The sequence below is a fragment of the Salvelinus namaycush genome, chromosome 4, assembly GCF_016432855.1.
Source record: "Salvelinus namaycush isolate Seneca chromosome 4, SaNama_1.0, whole genome shotgun sequence".
NCBI classification, from domain to species: Eukaryota; Metazoa; Chordata; class Actinopteri; order Salmoniformes; family Salmonidae; genus Salvelinus; species Salvelinus namaycush.
Window position 1 is genome coordinate 30,283,895 of NC_052310.1, and position 12,189 is coordinate 30,296,083.

General features: G+C 38.9%; 1 protein-coding gene across 1 annotated transcript in view; it reads right to left on the reverse strand.

The window, feature by feature from the left end:
* LOC120045823 (phospholipid phosphatase 4-like) overlaps positions 1-11,320 on the reverse strand; it is a 98,025-nt gene extending 86,705 nt beyond the window's left edge. Inside the window, exon 1 of the mRNA XM_038990756.1 lies at positions 11,154-11,320. Coding sequence (XP_038846684.1) covers positions 11,154-11,320 — 167 coding nt within the window. The remainder of the gene's footprint in view (positions 1-11,153) is intronic.
* Between the last annotated feature and the right edge of the window lie 869 nt (positions 11,321-12,189).

Consider the following 12,189-nt stretch of genomic DNA (forward strand, 5'->3'; position numbering starts at 1 on the left):
TTTACCCATACAGTCATAGGAAAATAGACTTAAGACAGCCTACCCTTATTTAAAAGCAATATCCTCTCCTTCTTCCCGTTGGTCCGAATCACAGATAGGGCTATAAACCATAAACTTCATCATAATTATTAGTATTACTAATGACCTTCAAATCAGTATTACAAATTACCTTAAAATGCATCATCCTAAATGGTTTTCAAGTGAGGGTGATCAAGCCACACTACAAAGTCAGGAGAAAGGTCATACAAAACCTTCAAAGCAGTGTATTACTAAATTAGACTAATTAATGATAAACAGTCAAACATTTCATACATTTCGTATCCCATGTTTACATTTCTCATAATTTTTTAAATGTATTCAATTAAAACTCTGAAAATAAAAACTTCAGAAAATTACATTTGTTCCCCTTTAAGATACCTCGACACTAACCCGTGAAAACCCACAAAGGAAATAGTCCACTCAATATGTCAAAAACATATTAACACCTAAGTAGCCTATTCTATCAGGCGATTAAGAGTCATGCAAAATCGAACTAAGCAAGCTGTAAAATCAACCAGTTTAAATCTTAAAACAAAACAATAGCTGCTATAACTTTCTAAAGAAAAAAAAACATGGCAATATTTGAAAACGCAATCAGAAACAGTCAGTAACAAAGACCCAATGCTATTTAAATGACAAACAAATCCTGCAAATAACGCATTTTTAACGGTCTGTAGTCTTAAAACCTTTTCTCAATAGGGGGGTGCTGTTTTCACATTGGAAAAAATCGTGCCCAAATTAAACTGCCTCGTACTCTATTCTAGCTCGTACAATATGCATATTATTATTACTATTGGATAGAAAACACTCTCAAGTTTCTAAAACCGTTTGAATTATATCTGTGAGTAAAACAGAACTCATTTTGCAGCAAACTTCCTGACAGGAAGTGAAAAATCTGAAATCGAGGCTCTGTTCCAGGGCCTTCCTATTAGTTTGCCTGAAATCTATGGATATACATGCACTTCATACGCCTTCCACTAGATGTCAACAGGCAGTGGGAGGTGGAATGGGGTGTCTAGCTTGATCTGAGGTCGAACAAGAGCTTTTGGAATGACGTGTCTGGAAATTTCATTGTCTTCGAAAGCGCGAGAAGGAACCCCAGATTGCCTTCTGAAAAGCTTTCGGTATACACGGTAGATATCTCCGGCTCTGATTTTATTTGATAGATGTGATAAAAATATCATAAAGTAGTTTTTTTAACCTGTTTGGGCTGCTGGGGCAGTATTGAGTAGCCAGATAAAAGGTGCCCATTTCAAACGGCCTCGTACTCAATTCTTGCTCGTACAATATGCATATTATTATTACTATTGGATAGAAAACACTCTCTAGTTTCTAAAACCGTTTGAATTATATCTGTGAGTAAAACAGAACTCATTTGGCACAAACTTCCTGACCAGGAAGTGGAAAATCTGAAATCGATGCTCTCTTCTAGGTCCTGCCTATAAATGGGCATGATACGTATTAGTATACATGCACGTCATACACCTTCCCCTGGATGTCAAGAGGCTGTGAGAGAAGAAATGGAGTGTTTATCTTGGTCTGAGTTGGAATAAATCCTCTTGGAATGACGTGTCACCCATTTCCTGTTTTCAGGACGGCGCGAGGTTGGACCTGGAATTGCCTTCTGAAAAGCTTTCGTTATAGGCGACTACTATCTCCGGCTTTGATTTTATTTGATACATGTGACAATATCATCGTAAAGTATGTTTTTTCAATATAGTTTTATTAGATTTTTGAAATTTATTCGGGACGTAAGGCGTGTTGCGTTGTGTGCCTTTGTTCAGAAAGGAGAGCTTCGCGCCACTTGGCTAGTGCGCTTGCTAATTCAAGAGGGAAAAAGGACGTTCTAAATCCAAACAACGATTGTTCTTGACAAAGGACACCTTGTACAACATTCTGATGGAAGATCAGCAAAAGTAGGACCCATTTTATGATGCTATTTCATATATCTGTCGAACATGTGAACTAGTCGTTTGCGCCCAGCTTTTGGGTACTCTCTCGCCATACCTAAGCTGGATGTCGTAATGAAGTTATTTTTAGAATTCTAACACGGCGATTGCATTAAGAACTAGTGTATCTATCATTTCCTATACAACATGTATTTTTTAGTTATGTTTATGAATAGCTATTTGGTCAGAATATGTGTGTCAGAAAAAGTGTCAGAAAAAAATCCGGACGTTGTGGGAAAAAGTAGCTACGTTAGCACAATGTATAACCACTGATTTCAGCTCTAAATATGCACATTTTCGAACAAAACATAAGTGTATGTATAACCTGATGTTATAGGACTGTCATCTGATGAACCTTATCAAGGTTAGTCAAAAATTATATATCTTGTACTGGTTTGTTACGATCGCTAACTTTTGCTGCTGGGAAATGGCTTGTGTTTCTGGCTATTGTGGTAAGCTAATATAACGCTATATTGGGTTTTCGCTGTAAAACACTTAATAAATCGGAAATATTGGCTGGAATCACAAGATGCCTGTCTTTCATTTGCTGTACACTATGTATTTTTCAGAAATGTTTTATGATGAGTATTTAGGTATTTGGCGTTGGTGTCTGTAATTATTCTGTCTGCTTTCGGTGCAATTTCTGATTGTAGCTGCAATGTAAACTATGATTTATACCTGAAATATGCACATTTTTCGAACAAAACATAGATTTATTGAATAACATGTTATAAGACTGTCATCTGATGAAGTTGTTTGTTGGTTAGTTTGGTTGGTTCTTGGTTAGTTAGGTTGGCTTTGTGCATGCTACCTGTGCTGTGAAAAATGTCTGTCCTTTTTTGTATTTGGTGGTGAGCTAACATAAATATACGTGCTGTTTTCGCTGTAAAACATTTTAAAAATCGGACATGTTGGCTGAATTCACAAGATGTGTACCTTTCATTTGCTGTATTGGACTTGTTAATGTGTGAAAGTTAAATAATTCTAAAAAATATATTTTGAATTTCGCGCCCTGCACTTGAAGTGGCTGTTGTCATATTGTGGGCGGCCTCGGGCTTGCAGCCAGAATAAGTTAACCGAGTTGTATCAGTTTATTGAACGTTTATTGCGAGTTTTGGAATTTTCTTTTCTTTGCGTCAGGTGAAGTTGGGCACGTTTGCGCCACATGGCTAGCTATGGTTGCTAATTCGACAGGAGAAGAGGACATTCTAAAACCAAACAACGATTATTCTGGACCAAGGACTCCTTGTACAAGATTCTGATGGAAGCTCAGCAAAAGTAGGAACCATTTATGATGTTATTTCGTATTTCTGTGGAAAATGTTTAGTCCTATTTTCCGCCCTTATTGTGGGCGCTGTCTCGCTATAACGTAAGCTGTTTGTTATGGTAAAGTTATTTTTAAAAATCTAACACGGCGATTGCATTAAGAACTAGTGTATCTTTCATTTGCTGTCCAACATGTATTTTTTAGTAAAGTTTATGATGAGTTCTTTGATTAGATTAGGTGACTGTCCAAACTATCTCCGGAGAATTTTGTGCATTTTGGCTACGTATTCACAATGTAAAACCACGAGTTGTACCTCTAAATATGCACATTTTCGACCAAAACATATATGTATTGTGTAACATGATGTTATAAGACTGTCATCTGATGAAGTTGTCCAAAGGTTAGTGATTCATTTTATATCTTTTGCTGTTTTTTGCGAATGCTATCTATGCGGTGAATAAATGCGGTTGTGTGTTTGACTATTGTGGTAAGCTAATATAATGCTATATTGTGTTTTCGCTGTAAAACACTTAAAAAATTCGAAATATTGGCTGGATTCACAAGATGTTTATCTTTCATTTGCTGTACACCATGTATTTTTATTAAATGTTTTATGATGAGTATTTAGGTATTTCACGTTGCTCTCTGTAATTATTCTGGCTGCTTTGGTGATATTTTTGATTGTAGCTGCAATGTAAAACTATGATTTATACCTCAAATATGCACATTTTTCGAACAAAACATAATTGTATTGTGTAACATGTTATAAGACTGTCATCTGATGAAGTTGTTTCTTGGTTAGTGACTAATTATATCTCTATTTGGTCGGTTTTGTGATAGCTACCTATGCGGTAAAAAAATTGTGAAAATATGCGGTTGAGTCTTTTGCTATTGTGGTTAGCTAATAGAAATACATATTGTGTTTTCGCTGTAAAACATTTTAAAAATCGTAAATGATGGCTGGATTCACAAGATGTGTATCTTTCATTTGCTGTATTGGACTTGTGATTTCATGATATTTATATGCTAGTATTTACTTGTGGCGCTATGCTAGGCTATGCTAGTCAGCTTTTTACTGATGAGGATGCTCCCGGATCCGGGATGGTGATGAAGTAGAAGTTAATATCTGACACATTATACCGACACAATTTACCAGAAAATAGCCTTAAAGTTCAGTCAATTGTCTCTCCACAGAGATTTTCACATGTGCAAAAGGGATCTATCATAGCAGTCTAACCAATTCAATCAACATCCATTCACCTTTTCTCAATAGGGGGTGCTGTTATCACTTTGTAAAAAATTTTGTTCCTAAATTAAACTGCCTCGTACTCAATTCTTGCTCGTACAATATGCATATTATTATTACTATTGGATAGAAAACACTCTCTAGTTTCTAAAACAGTTTGAATTATATCTGTGAGTAAAACAGAACTCAAGTTGGAGCAATTTTCCTGTGAGGAAGTGAGAAATCTGAAATCAGGCAGGCTGTTCTGGGGTCAGTTTATTAATTTGCATGTCTTCTATTGGTCGAGATGCACTGCATACGCCTTCCCCTAGATGTCAGCAAATAGTGAGAATTGGAATGGAGTTGCTAGGCAGATCTGAGGCCATATAAATGGGCTTGGAACGTGGGGTGCAGTCTTTTCAACATTCGCCATGACGCAAGACAGACCTCAGGATTGCGTTCTGGAAAGCTCCCGTTATAGGCCTTAGATATATCCGGCTCTGATTTTATTCGATATAGGTGTTAAAGACATCATAATGTTGTTATTTTAAACCGAGTTATATCAGTTTATATCAGTATATTGCGATTTTCGGATATTTCTTAGTGCTGCGTTATAGTGAGTTGGACACGTCTTCGCCACATGGCTAATGTTTACTGCTAATTCCAAAGTTGAAGGCGACAATCTACAACCGAGCAACGATTCCTCTGGACAAAGGACAACTTGCCCAAGATTCTGATGGGAGCTCATCAAAAAGTAAGAAGTATTTATGATGTTAACCTCTAACACCTCCCAAACCCGGATCCGGGATCCCCCCCATCACAAAAGCTGACTAGCATAGCCTAGCCTAAAGTTACAGGGATATCATAAAATAAAATGTTCATGAAATCACAAGTCCAAGACACCAAATGAAAGATACAGATCTTGTGATTCAAGCCATCATCTCTGATTTTTAAAATGTTTTACAGGGAAGACACAATATTTAAATCTATTAGCTAACCACGTTAGCAAAAGACAACACTTTTCTTACTCCACCATTTTCTTACTGCATCAGTAGCTATCACAAATTCGACCAAATAAAGATATAAATAGCCACTAACCAAGAAACAACCTCATCAGATGACAGTCTGATAACATATTTATTGTATAGCATAGGTTTTGTTAGAAAAATGTGCATATTTCAGGTATAAATCATAGTTTACAATTGCAGCCCCCATCACAACTCTCACTAAAATGACTAGAATAACTACAGAGACCATCGTGTATTAGCTAATTACTCATCATAAAACATTTCTTAAAAATACACAGCGTACAGCAGATGAAAGACACAGATCTTGTGAATATAGCCAATATTTCAGATTTTCTAAGTGTTTTACAGCGAAAACACAATATAGCGTTATCTTAGCTTACTACAATAGTCAGTCACACTGCAGCATTGATTCAAGGCAAAAATAGCAATAACGTTATAAACCACCAAACGCTATTAATTTTTTCACTAACCTTCTCAGAATTCTTCAGATGACAGTCCTGTAACATCATATTACACAATTCATATAGAGTTGGTTCGAAAATGTGCATATTTAGCCGCACAATTCGTGGTTACACAACGTGATTAGTGGGCAAAAAATCAAGCAATCTGTCCTGCGCCATCTTGGAAAGGCACCTATTCTTATCGAAAGCTATTCATAAACTTGACTAAAAAAATACAGGTTGGACAGCAATTGAAAGACAAATTAGTTCTTAATGCAATCGCTGAGTTAGATTTTTAAAATTAACGTTACTAGACATACAGTGTGCGTTACAGCCAGACTAGTGCCGCAATAATGGCGGACAAATACGTTTACATTTTTCCACATAAATACGGAATAACATCATAAATAGCTCTTACTTTTGGACGAGCTTCCATCAGAATCTTGGCGAAGTGGTCCTTTGTCCAAAAGAATTGTTGCTTGGTTGTAAAACGTCGTGTTCAACTTCGGAATTAGCAGCTACCAATAGCTATGCGGCCACAGCATGCCCAAATCCTCAAACTCAATACTAAGGAAATTCCGAAAATAGCAATATACTCGCATAAACTGATATAACTCGGTTTAAAATAACTTCGTTATGATGTTTCTAACACCTATATCGAATTAAATTACAGACGGATATATCTAAGGTCGATAACTGAGCATTTCAAAACGCCATCCTGAGGTCTTGCTTTGCGTAATGGCGAGCGTTGAAAAGAGAGGTCCCCTCGTTCCTTGGCCTTTTATGAACTCTGAGAGCTACGTAGAAAGTCCATTCCACTTCTCATTGGTTACTGACATCCAGGGGAAGGCGGGTGCAGTTCATGTCGACCCATAGGATACAGACAGAGCTTTAAACTGATCTGAGAGCAGAGCCTAGTTTTCAGACCTTCGCAGTTCCTGTCATGGATTTCGCTGTAGAAAGAGTTCTGTTTCACCCACAGACATAATTCGAACGGTTTTAGAAACTAGATAGTGTTTTCTATCCAATTGTAATAATAATATGCATATTGTACGAGCAAGAATTGAGTACGAGGCAGTTTAATTTGGAGACCAATTTTTCCAAGATCGAAATAGCACCCCCCATAGGCTCAAGAAGTTAATTCGTTGTTCTGTTGAAAAATGTAAAACTCCTATTCCGCCATTAATTTCGGTGCGGTCTCGCTTTAACGCACGCTGTATGTCGTAGTAACGTTAATTTTAAAAATCTAACAGCGGTTGCATTAAGAACTAATGTATCTTTCATTTGCTGTCCAACCTGTATTTTTTTGTCAAGTTTATGATTAGTTAATGATTAGATTAGGTGCCTCTCCCAAGATTTCTCCCAACATTTTGTTGGCAGCTTGGCTACTATTCTCATTGTATAACCACGATTTGTGCCGCTAAATATGCACATTTTCGAACAAACTCTATATGTATTGTGTAATATGATGTTATAAGACTGTCATCTGAAGAAGTTTGAGAAGGTTAGTGAAAAAATGTATATCTTTTGCTGGTTTATTCGTTATCGCTATTGTTGGCTTGAATCACTGCTGTTGTGTGGTTGGCTATTGTAGTAAGCTAATATAATGCTATATTGTGTTTTCGCTGTAAAACACTTAAAAAATCTGAAATATTGGCTGGATTCACAAGATCTTTGTCTTTCATTTGCTGTACGCTGTGTATTTTTCATAAATGTTTTATGATGAGTATTTAGGTAATTCACGTTGGTCTCTGTAGTTATTCTAGTTGCTTTGGTGAGAGTTGTGCTGGTGGCTGCAATGTAAAACTATGATTTATACCTGAAATATGCACATTTTTCTAACAAAACATATGCTATACAATAAATATGTTATCAGACTGTCATCTGATGAAGTTGTTTCTTGGTTAGTGACTATTTATATCTTCATTTGGTCGAAATTGTGATAGCTACCTATGCAGGAAAAAAATGGTGGGAAAAAAAAGTTGTGTCTTTTGCTATCGTGGTTAGCTAATAGAAATACATATTGTGTCTTCCCTGTAAAACATTTTAAAAATCAGAAATGATGGCTGGATTCACAAGATGTGTATCTTTCATCTGGTGTCTTGGACTTGTGATTTAATGATATTTAGATGCTAGTATTTACTTGTGACGCTATGCTAGGCTATGCTAGTCAGCTTTTTTACTGATGGGGGTGCTCCTGGATCCGGGATTGTGATGAAGTAGAAGTTAACTCAAAACCAGATATTGCCCTTGTAATAAAAACAAATGATCTTTTCTCATGCAACATATTTAAATTACTTTACTACGTCACATTAGCTCCGCAAAAATAATTTGTTTAATGGAAACCTTAATTTGGCTTTGATACCATCTTAATTCACTGTAACTGTTAGGGGAAAGCATCTATTCAATAAATATAGCAACTTATCTCTTACTACAAAAAAATACATTTTCAGGCCTTAAGGGCAATTTTCTCTAATGTATCATTATATTCTTTAGAAAATTCCATAAGCATTTAGACAGTCATATAATGCTTTAACCTTAACCCTTATCAAATGATCCATAAAGGGAGAACAACTCAGAAAAAAACGTGTATTTACTATTTACCCACCCGACGTATATCTACATCTGAATGCGCAAGTTAGTATATTATTCATAATTTAGTTCCATCGTTCTTCATCGCTATTCTGTTCTGCGGAAAAGGAGTGTTAGTCATTCTCATAGGTTGACCTGCAAGTACCTCATGTGGGGCCAATCCCGTCATGGTTCCTTCCTCTCATGTACATCAGAGCCAGGGGCAAGCATTTCACCCATGACAGGTTAATTTCCTTCATTAAGTTATTTAGCTTCCCCTTTATTGATTGATTCACCCCCAATGCTTCTGTCTAAATGTATATTACCAAATGCACAAAGTGGGAGCCATTGTTTTAGGATAATTTGGATGCCAAACCCCATCTTGGAATTATTTTTCTCAGTAGACATTCAGCCACTGTGTTTGCATTTGCTGCTCTACAGGGAAAAGCTTCTACCCATTTGGATAACATGTCAATAACTACAAGGCAGTGCTTATATCCCTGGCATGGGCTTAATTCAATAAAGTCCATCATCACATGTTCAAACAGACCCTCAGGTCTTGGATGGGCCAATGTAGCCACAGAAATGCCTCTGGCAATGTTGTTATTGAGACAGATAATTCATCTGTCGCAATAATGTTTTGCAGAAGATGAAAAACCAGGTGCATGCCAATATTGTCTTGTCATTATCATCTATCACCCCCCCTTTGACACATGGTCCTTACCATGCGTCAAGTTACACATGTATGGAAAACACTAGTGAGGAAGAACAGTAAAGGTGGAGGGCCCACCCAGATTCCTTGCACCACCGAGCGTGGATTTACAGGAAACCTTCTCTTTGGAAGGAGCAGAGTCTTGTTAAAGAGAAATATTAGTTTGACAAAAAGGGTTAATTAAGCTCATTCGGCATCTTTAAAAGAGGAGAAACAATGACACAGCAGTGGCTTTTGCTACAGCATTAGCTCCAGAATTTCCTAAAGAAATTTCATCAGTGCCATTAGTGTGAACTGGACATTTTATCGCAGTAACTTCAGAGGACAGACAAATAGCCAGCAAGAGATTATTCACCAACACATGGGATGCAATGTGTTTCCCAGTAGCTGTAAAAAAAACACAAAAAAAACTGTTTCAACAGCATGCCAACATCATACATGACACAGAATTTAGAACAACTATCAGTATAGATAGTAACTTATTTATCCTTAGCCAGCAGTCATGCTCTAGTTAATGTCAGCAATTCAGCCGCCTGGGCAGAGAGATGTGATGGTAGTCTAGCAGATCCAACAACAGAAAAGGAAGTAACCACTGAGTATGCCACTAATGGTTCCACTTTTTGAGTGTTTTTAAGCGGAGCCATCAGCCAAGAATATCAAGTCCCGATTAGACAGAGGGACATCAGACAAGTTAGGGCAAGCTCTGCAAATTTAATCTACAAGTTGTGGCGTACAGCAGGTCAGCCACCAGGGGGAGACTCGTCGAGGCCTGATGACAGACGGAGTATACATCACGAGGTGATGGCTCCATCTGCTGGACGTGCCAGGTCTTAACGGGCTCTCCGGCCAGGACTAATTGGGGCTGATTGGGAGCTGGTGAGTAATCAAGGGCTGATTGCTTATCAGCTGTGCAAGGCCCATAAAGCTGCCAGAAGGGCAGCACACAAGGGAGAGCAGGGGGAAGAAAGGACTCCCGTGTAGTTGGGGGCGGTTGCAGAGGTATGAGGAGTTCAGTTTTTGTGCCCGACAGGATACAGCAAGACCCGGAGCCCAGAAGACGGTATCCCGGAGAGGGTCTCATGGGGGAGACTTATCCTTTTCTTTTTTGATTTATTATTTAAATAAACACCCTTGAAAGCGAGCTAATCATACTCTGTCCGTGTCTGATCTGTGTAAACGTCTTGACCAAACCCCCTGTTCTGCTACAAAGTTTACCTCATTGCAACAATATCAGCACAAGCCAACACAACCTAAGTTGCCATAGCAACTGCTCTAAGACAACAAACCATCCCCATCTACTGGATCCAAATGCTTAGAATAGTATCCTGCTGGTCTTTGCTGAGCTCCATGTTCTTGCATAAGAACAGCAGACATATTACCCCCTTTCTCACCCACAATCAAATTAAAAAGTTTGGAATGGTCTGGCAAACCCAGACATGGTTAAACAGTCAACATTTTCTTTAAAGAAACCATAGCTTATTCTGCATCCTCATTCCAAATATTAGGACCCTGTGCGGTCATTTGAAGACCATAAATGCTCCCCTTCAAGCTTGTGACTATTTCAGCATAGTCAGGCAGGCGGGCTCTGCAGTAGCCAGCCATCCCCAGTAATAACATGATTTCGCATGAATAACTGATATGGTTGCCCCTGTATCGCATAGAAAGTCAATCCACTTACCGTCTATCTGAACTTGCACCATGGACGACTGATGAGAAGAGAAGAGCAGTTTCACCAACTGTGGCACAAGATTTGCACTATCTTCTGTCTTTATCTCAACTTCCTCTTCTTCGTCTTGTCAGAACCCTGGGTTTTGCGCCGTTGTGTGTGGAGGGGCACTCAGCCAGGGTCCATGATCTGTTGGTTCTGGGTTGCCCTGAGCGTTTGCGCAATCTCTCTGAAAATGACCAGGTTGGCCACATACAAAGCAGCCTTTCTGGGGACATAAACGGGACGTGTGGCCAGGTTGCAGGTATAGCAGATGAAAGTCTGAGTTTCCTCTTCCACGGCCTCTTCTCCGGGCTCGTTCTCCACCTCCACCACTCCGCGGGTGACCTGCTTCTTTTCCTCTCGGCGGCCCTCAGGTTGCATATGGTTGTGGATGTGGGGATATCCCTTGGTAGAAAACCAGCTGAGCCATCTGTAGTTTGGTGTCTTTCTTTGTCTTCTCCTTTTGTTCTATATCTGAGAATTGTCTTTCGGCATGTTATATGTGTTTCCCAGACCTCATCTGGCTCTTTGTACTCCCATCCCACACAGTTCATACACACAGCTCCGTGCACCTCCCGTTTTCTAAATAACCCCCAGATCACTCCTGTCTTTCCCCTTTTCTTTCTTCTTTCATAGTCCTCAAGTCTCCGTCGTACTTCTTCCAACTTCTTCATGCATAATGTCCCTCCTAGTGGAAAACCACCTTCCTTGTGCCACAGTGGGATCTCACTTGTTGCCCACTCTGTCCTCCTGACAGAGCTGGTGTAACTGAGTCAGGTTTGTACATGCTTTTCAGTTCTGCCCACAAATGTTCTATTGGATTGAGGTCAGGGCTTTGTGATGGCCACTCCAATACCTTGACTTTGTTGTCCTTAAGCCATTTTTCCACAACTTTGGAAGTACGCTTGGGGTCATTGTCCATTTGGAAGACCCATTTGCGTCCAAGCTTTAACTTCCTGACTGATGTCTTAAGATGTTGCTTCAATATATCCACATAATTTTCCTCCCTATTGATGCCATCTATTTTGTGAAGTGCACCAGTCCCTCTTGTAGCAAAGCAACATGCTGCTGCCACCCCAGTGCTTCACGGTTGGGATGATTTTCTTCGGCTTGCAAGCCTCCCCCTCTTTCCTACAAACATAATGATGGTCATTATGGAAAACAGTTCTATTTTTGTTTCACCAGACCAGAGGACATTTCTCCAAAAAGTACGATCTTTGTCGCCATGTGCAGTTGCAAATCGTAGTCTG